At 39.1% G+C, this 19,280-nt stretch overlaps 1 protein-coding gene across 4 annotated transcripts in view; it reads right to left on the bottom strand.

The window, feature by feature from the left end:
• PIGN (phosphatidylinositol glycan anchor biosynthesis class N) overlaps positions 1-19,280 on the bottom strand; it is a 397,785-nt gene that overhangs the window by 94,074 nt on the left and 284,431 nt on the right. For all 4 annotated transcript variants that reach the window (XM_033935002.1, XM_033935003.1, XM_033935005.1 and 1 more), the window contains 2 exons: positions 12,039-12,141; positions 4,633-4,735 (listed from right to left, as the gene is read on the bottom strand). In XM_033935002.1, the coding sequence (XP_033790893.1) occupies positions 4,633-4,735; positions 12,039-12,141 (206 nt within the window). The remainder of the gene's footprint in view (positions 1-4,632; positions 4,736-12,038; positions 12,142-19,280) is intronic.

Genomic DNA, 19,280 nt, shown 5'->3' with positions numbered 1-19,280 from the left:
CATAAAGGTCCATTCCACATGATCGAAGCCCTTTTCTGCATCCAAGGATACAGAGAAAGCAGGATCTTTCAAGGTTTTTGTTAAGTTTAACATATGAAAACCTAGCCTGGTGTTATTTGAGGAATGTCTCTGAGCAACGAACCCTGTTTGGTGCATACCAATAATATATGGGAGAGCCTTAGCCAAGCGTAAAGCCAATAACTTAGCCAAAAGTTTTCCATCTACATTGATTAAAGAAATAGGCCTGTAATTTGAAACCAACATAGGATCTTTATTTGGCTTCGGCAAAACTATAGTTATAGATTCTGCCAAAGTACCTGTAATACAACCATTAATTAGTTGAACCTGATATAAATTTAATAGATGTTGTAAAAGGGTATTTTGAAATGATTTATAAAACTCTACCTTAAAACCATCACCACCTGGAGTGGATCCAACTCTAAGGGATTTCAACGCTGTTTATAATTCTTTTGGCGATATAGGCTCATCCAAATTTCTTTTTATATGCTCAGGAATTTTTGGTCCCTCAATTAATTTAAAAAACTCTAATCCATCTTTTTCTTTATCTAAATAAGGCTCAGAAGAATATAAAGCTTTATAAAAATTTAGAAATTGTTTTAATATAAGTCCAATTTGAGAATGAAAATCTCCTTTCTCATCTTTTATTCCAATAATTTTTCTTTCTTTTTTTTCATTTTAAGATAATTTGCCAATAATCTTCCCGCCTTATTTGAGTTTCCATAATACAAGGCCTGCTGAGAAAACAATTCTTTCCTAACTAATTGCGAAGAAATCTCGTTATACTTACATTTAACTTTCAAAAGAGCCTGTAAAGTACTTTGTTCCCATTTTTCAATCAACTTTAATTCCAAGACCTTAATTTCTTGTTCCAAATCGTAAAATGTTTTTTAAGCTGTTTTCTAATATATGCTGAATATGAAATAATTTGTCCTCTCATGGTTGCTTTGAAAGCATTCCATAAAGTTTCCAAAGAGATTTCATCTGAGGTATTAATTTGGAAATATTCATTCATTTTTAATTGAAATTCTTTAATAAAGCCAGGATCCGCAAGCAATGTGTTATCAAATCTCCATAGAGATCTACTATTGTCTTGTTCAGCAATTTTTAATCAATCCACACCCCTCCATGATCAGACAAAATAATTGGATCTATGGAAGCTTGTGTTACCTGCTGAACTAATTGGGGGAGTTCTTGTAAAGAATGATAGGATGGACATAGGTAATTTTATATAACGGCTAAAGTGGAGAGCGGCCGCACGATACTTAAAGTCCTAGATTTCAAATGTACGGACTTTAATGCAATGGGAGAGTACCTGAAGAAAGAGCTGTTAGGATGGGAAGACATAAGAGAAGTGGAAAGACAGAGGTCTAAGCTGAAAGGAGCGATAAAAATGGCTACGGACCTTTATGTGAAAAAAATCAATAAAAACAAGAGAAAAAGGAAGTCGATATGGTTCTCCAATCTAGTGGGTGAGAAAATAAAGGCGAAAGAGTTGGCGTTCGTGAAATATAAAAAAACCCAAGAAGAGGAGAGCAGAAAGGACTACAGTGTGAAACTGAAAGAAGCCAAGAGAGAGATAAGTCTGGCGAAAGCACAGGCGGAAGAACAAATGGCTAAAAATGTAAAAAAAAGGAAACAAAAATTTTTTCAGATATATTAGAGAAAGGAGAAAGATGAAAAATGGAATTGCTAGGCTAAAAGATGCTGGGAACCAATATGTGGAGAGTGATGAGGAGAAAGCAGATGTGCTAAACAAATACTTCTGTTCTGTGTTCACAGAAGAAAATCCTGGAGAAGGACCGATATTGTCTGGCAAAGTTACACGAGAAAATGGAGTAGATTCTGCGCCGTTCACGGAGGAGGGTGTTTATGAGCAACTTGAAAAACTGAAGGTGGACAAAGCGATGGGACCAGACGGGATCCATCCCAGGATACTAAGGGAGCTCAGAGAGGTTCTGGCAAGTCCTATTAAAGACTTGTTCAACAAATTTCTGGAGATGGGAGTGATTCCTGGGGATTGGAGGAGAGTGGATGTGGTCCTATTCATAAAAGTGGTCACAGGGATGAAGCAGGAAACTACAGGCCGGTGAGCCTCACTTCAGTTGTTGAAAAAATAATGGAAGTGTTGCTGAAAGAAAGGATAGTGTACTTCCTTGAATCTAATGGGTTACAGGATCCGAGGCAACATGGCTTTACAAAAGGTAAATCGTGCCAAACGAACGTGATTGAATTTTTTGATTGGGTGACCAGAGAGCTGGATCGAGGACATATGCTAGATGTAATTTACTTGGATTTCAGCAAAGCCTTTGATACAGTTCCTCATAGGAGGCTGTTGAACCAACTTGAAGGGCTGAAGTTAAGACCCAAAGTGGTGAACTGGGTCAAAAACTGGCTGTCGGACAGACGCCAGAGGGTGGTGGTTAATGGAAGTCGCTCGAAGGAAGGAGAGGTGAGTAGTGGAGTCCCTCAGGGTTCGGTGCTGGGGCCAATCCTGTTCAATATGTTTGTGAGTGACATTGCTGAAGGGTTAGAAGGAAAAGTGTGCCTTTTTGCAGATGATACCAAGATTTGTAACAGAGTAGACACCGAAGAGGGAGTGGAAAATATGAGAAAGGATCTGCAAAAGTTAGAGGAATGGTCTAATGCCTGGCAACTAAAATTCAATGCAAAGAAATGCAGAGTAATGCATTTGGGGATTAATAATAGGAAGGAACCGTATATGCTGGGAGGAGAGAAGCTGATATGCACGGAAGGGGAGAGGGATCTTGGGGTGATAGTGTCCGAAGATCTAAAGGCGAAAAAAACAGTGTGACAAGGCTGTGGCTGCCGCCAGAAGGATGCTGGGCTGTATAAAGAGAGGCGTAGCCAGTAGAAGGTGTTGATGCCCCTGTACAGGTCATTGGTAAGGCCCCACTTGGAGTATTGTGTTCAGTTTTGGAGACTGTATCTGGCAAAGGACGTAAGAAGACTTGAGGCGGTCCAGAGGAGGGCAATAAAAATGATAGGAGGCTTGCGCCAGAAGACGTATGAGGAGAGACTGGAAGCCCTGAATATGTATACCCTAGAGGAAAGGAGAGGAGAAAGGGGAGATATGATTCAGACTTTCAAATACTTGAAGGGTATTAACATAGAACAAAATCTTTTCCAGAGAAAGGAAAATGGTAAAGCCAGAGGACATAATTTGAGGTTGAGGGGTGGTAGATTCAGGGGCCAACTTTACCTTCCACTCAGACAGAACCGAGCCACTCAAATCACAAAACTACAACACTGCTTATCAGAAATCAAAGACTGGATGGCCTAAAATAAACTATCATTCAATGCATCCAAAACGGAACTGCTTTGGATCCGAAAAAAAACCTGTACCCATCCTTCGCATGGGACAACACAACCCTAACTGCTAAAGACCAAGCATGCAGCCTCGGAGTTATACTTGACTCCAATCTATCACTCACAAGCCATGTCTCTCAGATAGTATCACCTCTTTCTACTATCTACGCCAACTGTGGAAAATCAGACCATACTTCTCTGAAGCAGAATTCACTCAACTACTTTACGCCTTTGTACTATCCTGCATGGACTACTGTAATTCATTATTCATAGGACTATCCTCAAGAAACCCACAATGAATATGAGTGCAAAATACAGCAGTTTGCCTACTCAAAACCTTAATATCCGAAATCCCATCACTGACCGTGGTATACTGGCTACCCATTCGTAACTGATGCATCTTCAAAGCCCTAACATTAGCCTTCAAATACTTCAACAATATGATCCTAACCTACATGTCGAATAAACTAAAAACATACATCCTAAACCAACCTCTAAGATCACAAACTGAAAGAAGACTGTCTGATCCACCAGCATGAACCCTCCAATTAGAAAGCGCCCAGAAACATGCCTACTCCAACTTCCTCATCAGACTATGGAACGGAATCCCATCTGCGATCAGATCACTATCTAAACTATTTGACTTCAGGAAAGCAATAAAAACCCCTTCTCTTTCCTAATACAGTCACATAAACTTTTCCAACATGTAATCCTGTAAACCAAAGCGAACCAGATACTCCATATCCACAGCCTATCCTGTGAACCATACCCCATTCAACTGGGGAACTGCTGAAACCAGCCTGCTAATGCAAATAGTTACCGGAACAATATTATCCATGAGGAATTACTAAACCATGACACTGTATTCATAAGAATTTGCTAATAATTTGAGAAGTCACAGAACCTCTCCAGTTTTATAATTACCCCATCATCCATGTTATCACACAATGAATTGTCAATCTGTTAACTCTTATTAAATATGTAAACTTGTAACTACTAATCCATATGTATGTAAACTTGAAAACCACTACCCTTTATTATGTATGTTGTAGCCCATTCTGGACTCTTCAGGGGGGGACGGGCTAAATAATTGAAAAAAAAAAAAAGAATATTGGTCAAATATAAAACATTAGTAAACTGAAAACTGGAATGTAGAGTTATATCTGCACCTACTGGGCTTTATACTTCATGTTCTATTAGCCCAAAACAAGGATCACGATAAAGACACAGATGGAATCTTCTTCCTCCTCTTATCACCCCTGGAAATATACACATTCTTATTACCTTCTGTTTAAATGAATTTCCAGAATATTGCAATGTTTCTTGTTCTATGTTTATCCAGACAAACATCAAGCATGACAGCACAAGTGGAAACAGAGCTTCATATCTGTAAAGAAAAAATAAAATAGAGAAACTTAATAGAAAGTTTCATTGCATATGCCTTTGCTTTAAAAGTAATTAAAGAGGAGAGAAATAAGAAAATTAAGCTTAGACTTCCAGATTTTTAGGAAGGAATGTTAAAAGACTGAATAGTCTTTCATTCTGGGCTACCTCATAGAATATTCCTAATAGTACATCAAACAATTTTTAAACAGAATGTTTTGTAATTAATTCAGAAATTACTTCCCTGGAAAAGGAAGTGTACAAATTTAACTGTTCACTAATCTATCTTATCTAATGGACAGGCATGTGAAAAGCGTATCTTTAGTTCTTTAACAAGAAAATTAAGCACATTTTTAAAATTTTCAAATTATTAGGATAATGCATCAGAATATAAACACATCAGCAAAACAGCAATATGAATATACACCTGAGTTACATAAACGGTACAGTATATACTGGTAACTAGGAATTCAACAATAGTAAATAAAAAACAATGGGGAAATGAAGAAAAAGTAGGCAGAGTCAAGGATATATATATGTAGGGTATTTTATCTCAATCCACTAATCCAGGATAAGTATGTGATAAATGACTTAGCAATGAAGAGGTTTGTAATGTCCAAAAGGTCTATATGTCTTATAGAAATAAAGGAAAATGAAAGAAAGGTAACCAAATCTGAATATATTTCTATGGTTTGCATTTTCATAGCCAAACGAAAGATTAGGTTCTTACCTCTGCTAATCTTCTTTCTTGTAAATCCTCACTTTTTCCGGGATCAATGGGTTATTTCCCTCCTCCCACCAGGGATCTGTAAGAAGCCTCAAAACTTTAAAGTTTTTACCCCCTCCCCCTAACACCTTACCACTGAGCAGGCTCTTGTGTACTCCAGTCAGTCTTAAAGCAGCCACGAGCATCTGTAGATTTATTTTTATTATTTATTTTATTTATTCAATTTTCTATACCGTTCTTCCAGGGGAGCTCAGAACGGTTTACATGAATTTATTCAGGTACTCAAGCATTTTTCCCTATCTATCCTGGCAGGCTCACAATGTACCTGAGGCAATGGGGGGATTAAGTGACTTGCCCAGTGTCACAAGGAGCAACTTAGGTTTGAACCCACAACCTCAGGGTGCTGAGGCTGTAGCTTTAACCACTGCGCCACACTTTCCCCTTAATGATGATATGAACAAGAGAGAGAGAGAGGAACGGGGAACTCCCCGACAAGCAATTCAATTCTGCTCATATAAACAAATGCAATAACAATGCAAACGAGTAACAGGTTATGAAACATGGAAAACCCGAACATCTTACTGCTGGACTGATCAAGATGGCGGCAGGCTGGTGGCAGTGTTCTTGACTTCAGTTCTGTTGTCCCACCTTACCTAAGATTTTTTTGCTTCGGATCCAAAAATGCCTCATAGAAAATGGAAGGGATTCGTCAAGACTGTTCCTCCTTCAATGGAGACGTCCCTGGGTCAGCAACAGATGATTTTGAGGATTGCCACTGCTATGACTCCCTTCGTAGCATCTGGAGAGGTTCCAACTGTTTCTTCGGCTAGAGGAGAGCCCAACGAACAAGGATTAAATGTTCCTCTTCCACCTCCAGATTCCTATCCCCCACCATGTCCCACAGATTCTACGTCCTCGCAGGAGCTTTCAGGCAGCATGGCTGTTGATTGGGAAACCCCGTATCAAGGGGCAAAGGCTCTGATGCCAGTGGATGAAATGAAGTGCAAGGAAGCTCAACTGTGAAAGTTTTATGGTTGGAGAAGCCACTGGTGGTGACACTGGAGAGCATATGGTTTGCTCTCCAGAAACTGGACTCTTCGGTGTCGAGATCTTTAACTGAGTTGGCTACACTTGTGAGTACTGTGAATTGCCTTGGCAAAAAGCTTGAAACATTTACTCAAGAACATACTTCAGAATTAACTTCAGTTAAACAAAATATAAAGACTGTACAAGATTTAATAGCCAATATAGTAAAAGATAAAATCCAATTAAATAGAAGGATGGAACAGATAGAAAACTACAACCGCAGATTAAATTTGCGTTTATTAAATTTCCCTAAAACTCTGGTATCTCTCCCATTGATGCCTTTAAAAGCTACCTTATATAGATTTTGAAATTTTCTTCTGATCATCTTCCTCCAGTTAATTGCACATATTATATTCCAACGTAACCAATGGGGGGAAGCCCAGAGACTGAGGATACAAATACTCCTATTCAGGAGATTATGGACGTTTCTAATATATTAGAGACATCTCTTTCTGAGTCATCCGAAAGGGCTACTTTGATTCTTTGGCATTTCTACAGGAAGTAAATGCCATAATAAGACTTTATTTTCACAATGCTCAGGCTTTATTTCATGGAAAAAAGATTTGGATCTATCCATACATTGTTAGACAAACACAAGAAAGACGAAAGCTTTTTCTTGATATGCGACCTGAAACTCTAACTTTAGGAGCTTCTTTTTTTCTTGAATATCCATGCAAGTATTTTGGGATTAAATATGTTTTTTTACACCCCAGACCAACTTTGTGCCTTCTTAAATATGAAGACTTTGATATTGGGGTCCAGTTAGATTTAGAGGTTGGATAAAGATATTAAGAAGGGAGCACCTGCTAAGCCTTTTTCAGATTTTTCTTTGTTTCTTCATTAGAGCTCCACATATTTCTTTCTGTATCACTCCTATGTCTAATTGTGGTCTAAGGAAGAATAAGTGATAATTTGAAATGGATTTTTCTTGGTTAAATGGTATTTTCCTTCTGTATTTCTAATGCAAGAGTCTTCTTGTAAATTGTCTTAAAATTGATAAATAAAATAATAATAAAAAAAAAGAAAAAACCTGAATGACAAGACAAAACAGTGCTAAAGAGGAGACATAGCCGGCACTGTCAGAAGGGGGAGTGTCTAAACTACGGCTCTCCCCAATTAAGTGCCAAATCCAGTCTGATGGCACTCTTAGAAAAGCTGGACAGAAAACAGAAATCCAGCTTACCAGTAGAATAGCTAGCTACCGAAGAACCCGCTTGCCGAAGAATTGCCCTGGCCTGTCAAGGCTGCGCGCTCAACAGCCATGCCGTAAGACCAAAGTGGTCTGGATCCTGCAGTGCAACTGGACCTTGCGTGAGGAGGCAAGAGTGACAAGGCAACCAGAACCCCCGATCTTGTTGGAGCCGAACAAGGTCAGCATACCACAGCTGCCTTGGCCAATTGTGAGCCACCAGGATCACTGGCCCCTCGTGATCTGCTATACGTCTCAACAGGCCACGAAGGGAAGAAATAAAGAGAGCCCTCCTGAACCAGAGCATCAAGACAAGTTTTTAATTTGTATTTGACAAAATCGCTTTTTCATGGATTATCCATTCTGCCAGAAAGGCCGACAACCGCCCACCCGATGCACCAAGGAGGCATTGGCCTGGTATCAGAACAGTTTCTGAGTGGCAGCCACTGGTCGATTTGCCACGGACTGCTGATGCTGGGGTGCGCTGAAGTGTGGTCTAGCAGACGAAGAGGACAGTTGACCTGTGGAAGGCCTAAGTAAGGATGAAAATGCCGGAAGAGATGAAAACTAGAACGCTCAGAACTGCTAGCAAGGCAGGACCCTCTCCCAGGCAATGCCTTGGGTTTACGATCCTGAACATTAGCCACAAGGTCATCCAGAACCTGAACAGGAGCTGGCCCTTAAAGGGCAACCGGTTCAACATAGCCTTAGAAGAGGAATCCCCAGACCATTGCAGAGCATTCTGCAAGCCGAAACAGAATAGGTGCCCAGCTTGGCGAAAACTTTCAAGATGTTGAACAAGACATCAGCCATGCAATCCACTCCAGAGATGAGAAAATCCAAATCATGAAGTACCAGTGTCAGGATCATGGCGCAGCTTGGAATGACATGCCTGGGTCACACAGGAGAAGGCCGTTGCCGCTTTAATTCCAGTCGCGGCCGAAACAAATAGATGCTTAAAGATGAAAGCCACATGTTGGTCTTGGATATCCTTTAGGTTCACCCTCCCATCGCTGGGGACAGATGTGCGCTTGGTGATCTGCACCCTCGAAGAATCTACTTTCAGGGAAAAAAGCGCTTGCTAAAGCCATCCGCCAAGGGATAAAGCCGTGTCATGGCTCAAGCACAGTTCAAGGGACCCACTGGATTATCCCAGATATCAGTAAGAATCCGAACGTCAGGATTATCCGGAAAAGAGGTAAATTGTGGCCTCTGGACACTCATGAGGGAAGATTCAGCAATGTCTGGCTGTTCTGTTTGCAGTTTCAATTCCTGCAGAGATTCAGATATTAAATCCACAAGGTGCATGGGCTTAAAGAATCTGCATACTGTTGGGTCCTCCCCCAAATCACGGGCTCCACACGGGTCCAAATCCTGGTGATCTGCCAGATTCGCCACATCCATGGCCACCGCAGTGCTGTCCGGCAAAAGCAGAGGAATGAAAAAAAGAGTGTCTGGTGTGGGCATAACCAGCTTACTCCCTGGCACCTCCGCAGGGAAGAAAATAGACCCTGGTTTCTCAGAGCAGGGATCCCTGTGACCGGCACCGAGGACAGTAGAAGGGAAACGGGCATAGATTTTTTTAACTAAGCTATGCCTGATAAAGCATATTCACAAATTCTGGTGAATACCCTCCTCTGCGACGGAAGTCAACTTCTGCATGACTGATTTGGAAAGCATGGAAGATATATGAGGTTTATCACCGGAGTTGTGCTTGTGGTTTGCTGAAACGCCACCAGCACACTCCCCAGGGCCCCCGACTCCAATTTTGCGGGAGTCAGGGAATAAGATATTTGAAGATCTTCCCCGAAGGTCAAGGGCAGCTCATTCGAGCAAATCCCGTGCTCCTTGCGGGCCATAGCACACTTGGAACATGGCTGCGCAACTGACAGCATTCCACCGCAAATGAGGCATGAATCCATTTCTTAAGTTTATATACCGAGTCATCCCCAAAATTTGGGGTTCGATTTAGTTTACATTAAATTATAAAAGGAGAATAGAACATAGAAGGAATCAAATCTATTTGCTCACCATAATACTAAATAAGACCAGTTTTATATTCATCTAAGGCTTGTTGGAAAAAATGTTTTTACTGATTTCCTAAATAGATGAAATGATATAAAAAAATCTAATTTCTTAAGGAAATGCATTCCAGATAGTCGCAACAATATATGTAAAGGATTGGGAGAATATCCCATGGTTTTGACACCCTTAACAGAATAGAAAGAAAGCTTAAACATTTGGGAATCTTGAAGTTGCAGGTCGCGAAGAATTCTGAGAAACGGTTACCAATGGTTTGAATAACCCATGTATTATTTTAAAAATTATACTGGCACATTTAAATTTAATTATGAAATGAACTGGCAACCAATGGAGCGCTTTCAATAAAGGAGAAACGTGCTCAAATTTCTTTTTTCAAAAGTCAATCTTGCTGCTGTGTTTTGGACTAATTGCAATCTCTTTAAATTACCCTTGCTTAGACAGGCAAGGGTAATTTAAAGTGAATGCAAATAGCCCCATTCTGCCCCAAGGAAGTCATCTATGTGTTTTCTTTCAAAAATGAACCTGGCAAGTATGAAAAATAACTTTAAAATCAAATCTGGAAAAATCCAAAATGACCACTCAGGCCCTAAGAATCCACCCATGGGATCTGGCCAATCGGAGTCTTAGGCCACTCCCAGTGCATCCCAGAATGCAATTGGAAAGAGGCCTAAGACTCCGGTTGGTCCAGATGCCTAAGGCCCCTTCCATAAGCACCTGGGCCAATCAAGGCCTTAGGCCCCTCCCTGGTACATCCCAGGATGCACGGAGAAGGAGAAGGTCCGCCAATCGGAAGAAGCGGGCCTGCCGGCCAGAGGGAGTGGGCATCTGGTCGGCCTTCTACAAAAAGGTATGGGGAGGATGCGGGTGGGTTTTGGTGTGTGTGTGTGTAGGTGGGGGGGGGGGGGGTGCCGGCAGGAGGGATTAGGCATCCCTCCTGCCGGCGATGTTCAACCTGATTGGGATTTTTGGGGGAAGTGCCAGCAGGAGGGACTGGCCATCCCTCCTGCTAGAGATGTTAGTGGGGGTTGGCGGCAGGAAGGATGCTCAATCTGTTCTGCAGGTACCTCCCCTGAACATCCCCAGCAGGATGAACATCCCCAACAAGAGGGATGCCCAATCCCTCCTGCTGGAATCCCCCCTAAACATGTCATTATCTACATCTCTTTGTTGTTCATAAAAGTCCCTTTCTTTAACAGTGCCTTCATGATATTTTCATTCCTAGAAGTAACCTCTTTGTTCTTATCATATCATAACCCTACCTATTGTGGCAACAAGATTATTGATTACACTTTCAGCATTAATGGCCTTGTGGTCTATGACAAACCTAATATGGATCTGTTAACAACTGCTGTTATATTAGGCTTAATGCATTAACATTAGGATTACCATGCATGTGAATCGGCCTATAAGCAACTTTAAAAACAGAAAGTTATTTTTTTTAAAAGGAACAAATGGGTCCCAATTAGGGAAAGGCATTTAAAGGGCTTCAAGTAAAATCTCAGCAGCTGTACAACAGCTATTCTGATTAAACTAAGCACTTAATATTTCATATGCATATTTATAAAGTAAATTTATTACTAAAGTTCCAGATTTAACGGCACCCAGTTACCTAATTAACCGTTTTCACCACTACCTCCCACCAAGAAGAAGGAGAACACAGAACCTCTTCACCTACCCACCACTCAATGGTACTCGTCGTAAGAAACTTTACGACAACCTGCTGGGGACACAGGCAGCTAAAATAGACTCTGACATCTCAAAATTACTGACCAAAACAACAGACATAAAAGAGTTCCGCAAAGAAATAAAAACATTACTATTCAAAAAATATCTCCCATCACTCTAACCACCACCCAATGAGCTCCCAATCAGTGACTTCGGAAACACCCACCTATATTATCTTTTTATCTGTGATCTAGAATGTACTGTAATTCTTCTACACTACACCCGATTTAACCGATCTAGTCGACATGTATTACCTCTGTAAAATGCATTATCTTCTGTTATATGTATTATCTTCTGTAATAAGTATTATCTTCTGTGAAATTGTAGGATCATAACTCATTACTGTTCCTGTAACTACTCTTATCCTGAAATGTAATTCTACTGGAATGTCCCAGATATTTTCTATACTGTAATCCGCCTAGAACCGCAAGGCACAGGCGGAATAGAAATCCCTAATGTAATGTAATGTAATTTAGCATGCTGTATTTAAGAAGCTGCTCAAGGAACTGTAGGGTAAGCTATGATGCAGAAATTTACCCAGTGCTGAGAAGAAGGTATGTGGACATCAAGGAGACAAATATACTGAGCAGTCGCTGAAATACACGTGTTGGGCTCAGCAGTGGTACCACCAAGGAGAAGGCTGTAATAAAAAAAAAAAAAAAAAGAAGACAAAGTTAATACGATGTCTCTACCAGGTTTATTGTAACCATTTTCCTGAAAATATTACTACCACTACTACTCATATAGCAAAGATGCTTATCTGTAGCAGGTGTTCTCTGAGGACAGCAAGCATATGTTCTCATACTAGAATGATGTCATCTATGGAACCTTGTAAAGACACTGCCAAGTGCAAAGTTACTTGAAATCTTTGGGCAGTGCTCCTGTGTGACACTGGCTTGCAAGACCATCAGTTCAGTAAAAAAGCTAAGAAGCCAACTAGAGGAGGTGGGCGGGCTGCGAGAATATATGACTGATGTCCTCAAATAACACCTGCTACAGGTAAGTATCTTTGCTTTCTCCAAGAACATTCACACATGTGGGACTCCCAAGCTGCCAGGATTATGGCTCTAGAAGAGGATAATAGATATATAATCATGAGCCTGATGAAACACAGGTGGATTGGAAGGAAAGTTGGTGCTCAGAAAGTAAAGATTCTGCAGAACTGCTTATCCAAACTGCTTGTCTCTTCAGGAGTTTTGTTCCAAATAGTAATTTATTTATTTATTTTAAAAATTATGAGAAGTAACAGTAGTAAGGCCCAAATGGCTGCTTTGAAAATGTCCTCAATGGATGCATAACGGAAATGAACTATTGAAGAAGCCATAGCTTGGACATTGTGGGCTGCTACACAGCAGTGCAGCATCAGATCAGCCCGAGAATATGCAAAAGAGATGGTACTCTTGGAAACAGGAATTCCAAGTATTTTAGGGGCAAAAGCTACAAAAAACTGTGAGGATCTGCTGTGAGGTTTAGTCTGGTCCAGGTAGCATGCCAGAACATGTGAGCATAACAGAAGGTGATACAAGCCACCAATCAGGTAGAAATAGTTCTCTTGGATACAGGACATCCCAACTTATTAGGATCGAATGAGACTAAGAGTTGAGATGTCCTATGAGGTTGAGTACACTGTAAGTAGTAGGCCTAAGCTCATTTACAGTCCAAAGTATGAAGAGCCGTTTCTCCAAGGTGAGAATGAGGCTTGGGAAAAAACACTGGAAGCACAATGGATTGATTGAGATAGAATTCAGTGACTACCTTTGGGAGGAACTTTGGATGAGTGCGAAGCACCACCTTGTCATTATGAAACACTGTGAATGGTAGATCCGCCACCAGTGCTTGAAGTTCACTTATTCTTCGAGCAGATGTAAGAGAGATGAGAAATACCACTTTCCAAGTGAGATATTTAAGATGAACAGAGGACATTGGTTCAAAAGGAGGCTTCATTAGTCTAGCATAAACCACATTAAGATCCCAAACTACTGGAGGTAGTTTGAGAGGAGGTTTGACATTAAAAAGTCCTTTCATAAATCTGGATACAAGACGATGAACAGAGAGAGGTTTTCTATCAACTGATCTATGAAAAAGCGTTGATAGCAGTCAGAAAGGCCAAACTCCGGATGGAAGAGAATATAGCAAAGAACATTAAAAAGGGGGATAAATCCTTCTTCAGGTATATTAGTGACAGAAAAAGGAACACAGATGGGATAGTGCGTCTTAGGAAACAAGACAGGAATTATGTAGAATCGGACTCCGATAAAGCACATCTTTAGGGCCTCCTGACAAAGGTGGAGAGAGTCCCTGATGCCCTGCTTGTTTATATAATACATTGCGACCTGGTTGTCCATGTGAATAAAAAGGACGTAGTTGGTGACAATGTGCTGAAAAGCTTTGAGAGCACTGAAGATCGCTCGAAGTTCCAACAGATTGATATGGCAAAGGCAGTCCTGGGCAGACCAGTGACCTTGAATGCGAAAACCGTCCGGATCAGAACCTTTTGATGTGGAGGTGTGTGGAACAACAACCCTCTAGAAAGATTGGAAGAGTTCATCCACCATCGAAATTTTAGAAGGAAATATGGAACTTTCATGTGTGGTTATCTCATTGGACATTTTCCTTTATCCCGCCTCATTTCATATTTCTGGTAACACTCACAATGATATAATGGCTTCCAATCTAATAACTCTGAAACCAGACAACAGATCTAGATTGGTTCATCAAATGTTTCATAATATTTTGTGGAGCTCTCAGATACCTACTCTGTTAATCATTACAGATTATTCAAACGGTTCTGTAGGCAAGGGTATCAATCATTGAGCTCCACCATACCGTAGTATGCAAAAAGTTAAAGCAAGTGCTAAATGTTCAACTCTGAATTTTTTAGATAAAGCACTTATCTTTTGCGGTGGCTTTGTTATGCCTTGTAGTATGCGCTCTGTGCCCAACGGGACCCGTTTCGCCCAAATAACGGCTTCTTCAGGGGTCTCAAATTGCTGTTAACACAGAAAATAATATTTCACTCATTTGGAAAACATTTTATAACAAACTTATTTAGGAAAGCGTGTACTCACTGTAATTGCTTGTAGCGGCTTTTTCAAAATGGCGTTAGCAGAAGTTAAACGCCAACGCATGCGCTATATAGATGTATCAATTGAACTACCCCTATGTGTCTTAAAGGGACAATCATCATTTTAAAGTTGGAAACTGCTTATGAAACATCAGCTTAGAACAAACTTCAGCTTAGAAAAAAACACTCCAGTCCATATTCGCATTTAGACCGGTAGGTTTTAATGTGCCTAGATTGAAAATCCAACGGGATTCCTTTTGTAGTAAAGTTCTTTGTCTGTCGCCTCCTCGTGGATTTGATGTCACCCGATCTATTGCAAAGCATTTCAATTCTTTGAAACTATGTTGTGATTGTTTACAATGTTCTACAAGTGGTGCAGTTATTCTCATGCATTTGATGTTGGACTTATGTTCAATGATCCGTGTTCTTAATGATCTGATTGATTTACCAACATACCACTTTTTACATGGACATATTATCACATATATTATGTGATCCGTGGTACAAGTGAGAAAATGATTAATAGAATAGATCTTTCCATCTTTCTGGCTAGTGAACTCTTTTAGTTGGATCATGTTTTCACACACACTGCATTTACCACATCTATAAAAACCTTTTGGTAACAAATTATCATCTCTCAATTTGATTTTGAAATCTGCTGGAGAGAGTATTTCTTTTAAATTTCTATCTCGTGTGAATGCTATGCGTAATTCTGTTTCTTTGAACGTAGTGTTAGTTCGCATAATTCTCCAATTATTCTTCAAAATTTTTGCGATGTTGCTGCCATACGCTGAGAATTTCATTACACAAGTCATTATTTCTTCTTCATTTGGATGTTCTTTTTTAATGTTCTTGTGAATTAACCAATCTCTGTTGTAATATTTTGCCCTCTTAAATGTTCTCTTCAAGATTTTGCTTGGATATCCACGATTTTCAAGTTTTTTTATGAGCACTTTGGATTGTGATGTAAATCTTTTTTTAGAGGAGCAATTTCTTTTTAAACGTAAGAATTGTGAGAAAGGTAAATTCTGCTTCAAACTTACGGGGTGACAGCTGTGGTATGACAAGAAAGTGTTCCTGTCAGTTTCTTTTGTGTAAACGTCAAATTCAAAATGCATTTCTTTTTGTATAATCATCACATCTAGATAATTTATATTGTGTTTTGAATATTGCATTGTAAACACAATGTTGGAATCACAACTATTAAGCCAGGAAAGAAATGACAATAATTCTTTTTCCTCTCCTGTCCACAACATCAAAACGTCATCTATGTACCTTAGCCAACAATAAATTTTAGATGAAAATGGCGAATGATCGATCCAAGTGGATTCGAAATCTGCCATATAAAGATTTGCCACTGAGGGAGCAAAGACCGCTCCCATAGCTACTCCCATTCTTTGCTTATATATTTCTCTCCTGTACATGAAATAATTTTCTTTCATTGCTATTCTTGATAAATGTACAAGAAATTCAGAAGGGATTAAGTGAGGTCTTATCCTATTTTCAAACGTATTCTTAATGATATTCAAAGCTTCATCCTGAGGTATTGATGTGTATAAGGACTTAATATCAAAAGTTACTATCAAAAAAGGAAATGCTTCCAATGGTACCTCCTCCAATTTTTTCATCACCATACTCGCATCTTGAATGAAAGATTTAATTTTGGGAACCTCATCTTTCAAAAATGTATCAATAAATTTTGAAATGGGCTCCAACAGAGAGCCTCGTGAAGACATTATCGGTCTCCCTGGAGGATTAATCAAATTCTTATGTATCTTTGGTAACACATAAAATACAGGTGTTAACGGACTAGTTTTATTCAAAAATTTGTAATCCCTCAATGTGAGGAAACCTAATTTTAAGCCTTCATCAGTAATTTTACCAATCTGTTTTTTTAATCTCTTCGTTGGATCTAAAGGGAGTTTTTCATAAACCTCAGAATCATGTAATTGTCTGAGGATTTCCAAGTTGTATTTTTCTTCATCTAAAAGTACGATAGCTCCTCCCTTGTCTGCTTTTTTTATTACAATAGTTTCATCGTTAGTTAATTTTTTAATCGCTTCTCTTTCGTCCTTGTTTAGATTATTGTGCTGATATTTTTTGTTTACTTTCCATTCTTCCACATCTTTGAGTACGCATGATTTAAAAGCATTCACTAAAGGATCTAATGGAATCGGAGGATACCAAATGCTTTTGGGAGATAATATTGTGCGGTCTAAGCTCCTAGGTTGATTCTCAAAATAAATCTTTAACTGTAGTTTTCTGATTAACTTTTCTAAATCCACATTGAATTGAAACTGGTTGAAATCAGTGGAAGGAACAAAAGAAAATCCATGGGATAACACTTTATATTCTATGTCACTAAGCTTGTGTTGAGAAAGATTGATTACCACTGGTTTCTCGACGTTTGGGACCGAGTGGTGGGTCTTTGACGTGGATTTCCTCTTCTGCCTTTCACTCTGCCCCTTCTTATGGATTGACCTCTCTTTAAAAAATGTTGTTGACCGTCTCCACTACTAGATGTTGAAAGGGATGACACATCAGAGCTCATCTTATCTGGTTGTACTGGGCTCTTATCATTCAGGTTCATCCATGGGTATACTTTTTGATTTAGATAATCATATTCATCTCTTTTGAACTTTCTTATTTTATTTTTCTTTATATTTTCTCTAAATTCGTCCATGTTGTTCGTCATTATTTTGTATTTATCAATAAATTCTGTTTCTGGTATATTGGACTTTAAATTATTCAAATCCGAATCTAATTTAATGTAGAAAGTGGTATGTTGGTAAATCAATCAGATCATTAAGAACACGGATCATTGAACATAAGTCCAATATCAAATGCATGAGAATAACTGCACCACTTGTAGAACATTGTAAACAATCACAACATAGTTTCAAAGAATTGAAATGCTTTGCAATAGATCGGGTGACATCAAATCCACGAGGAGGCGACAGACAAAGAACTTTACTACAAAAGGAATCCCGTTGGATTTTCAATCTAGGCACATTAAAACCTGTGTTAACAGCAATTTGAGACCCCTGAAGAAGCCGTTATTTGGGCGAAACGGGTCCCGTTGGGCACAGAGCGCATACTACAAGGCATAACAAAGCCACCGCAAAAGATAAGTGCTTTATCTAAAAAATTCAGAGTTGAACATTTAGCACTTGCTTTAACTTTTTGCATACTACGGTATGGTGGAGCTCAATGATTGATACCCTTGCCTACAGAACCGTTTGAATAATCTGTAATGATTAACGGAGTAGGTATCTGAGAGCTCCACAAAATATTATGAAACATTTGATGAACCAATCTAGATCTGTTGTCTGGTTTCAGAGTTATTAGATTGGAAGCCATTATATCATTGTGAGTGTACCCACTATTTTGAGATGGCAATGGAAGGGTGGAAAACTGTATTTAGCTTCCCTCAAGATAGGGCAGCTAAACTCTTGGAAACTACTACACAATTTGATATGACATCAAGCATAGACACTACCACAACGGTATGGTCAGATTTGAATAAGTTATACAAATCCATAATCAGCCTAGAAGTGAATAGTGATATGTTAATAGAATATTGCAAAAAAGAGAGAATCCCGAGAGGTCTGAGGATCAACAAAGCACCGCAAATTTTCAAAGAGGACACTCAATTCCTTGAAACATGGAGCAGAATCCTCAATAAATGCGCGTTAGATTTGATGCTGTTAATCATAGAAAGAAGTCAAAACGAGATTAATCAAGAAAAAATTAAATTAGATTCGGATTTGAATAATTTAAAGTCCAATAAACCAGAAACAGAATTTATTGATAAATACAAAATAATGACGAACAACATGGACGAATTTAGAGAAAATATAAAGAAAAATAAAATAAGAAAGTTCAAAAGAGATGAATATGATTATCTAAATCAAAAAGTATACCCATGGATGAACCTGAATGATAAGAGCCCAGTACAACCAGATAAGATGAGCTCTGATGTGTCATCCCTTTCAACATCTAGTAGTGGAGACGGTCAACAACATTTTTTAAAGAGAGGTCAATCCATAAGAAGGGGCAGAGTGAAAGGCAGAAGAGGAAATCCACGTCAAAGACCCACCACTCGGTCCCAAACGTCGAGAAACCAGTGGTAATCAATCTTTCTCAACACAAGCTTAGTGACATAGAATATAAAGTGTTATCCCATGGATTTTCTTTTGTTCCTTCCACTGATTTCAACCAGTTTCAATTCAATGTGGATTTAGAAAAGTTAATCAGAAAACTACAGTTAAAGATTTATTTTGAGAATCAACCTAGGAGCTTAGACCGCACAATATTATCTCCCAAAAGCATTTGGTATCCTCCGATTCCATTAGATCCTTTAGTGAATGCTTTTAAATCATGCGTACTCAAAGATGTGGAAGAATGGAAAGTAAACAAAAAATATCAGCACAATAATCTAAACAAGGACGAAAGAGAAGCGATTAAAAAATTAACTAACGATGAAACTATTGTAATAAAAAAAGCAGACAAGGGAGGAGCTATCGTACTTTTAGATGAAGAAAAATACAACTTGGAAATCCTCAGACAATTACATGATTCTGAGGTTTATGAAAAACTCCCTTTAGATCCAACGAAGAGATTAAAAAAACAGATTGGTAAAATTACTGATGAAGGCTTAAAATTAGGTTTCCTCACATTGAGGGATTACAAATTTTTGAATAAAACTAGTCCGT

The sequence above is a fragment of the Geotrypetes seraphini genome, chromosome 2 (assembly GCF_902459505.1).
Source record: "Geotrypetes seraphini chromosome 2, aGeoSer1.1, whole genome shotgun sequence".
Lineage (NCBI taxonomy): Eukaryota > Metazoa > Chordata > Amphibia > Gymnophiona > Dermophiidae > Geotrypetes > Geotrypetes seraphini.
The sequence above is the reverse complement of the archived record's forward strand: the minus strand, read 5'-3'. Positions and strand labels throughout refer to the sequence as shown.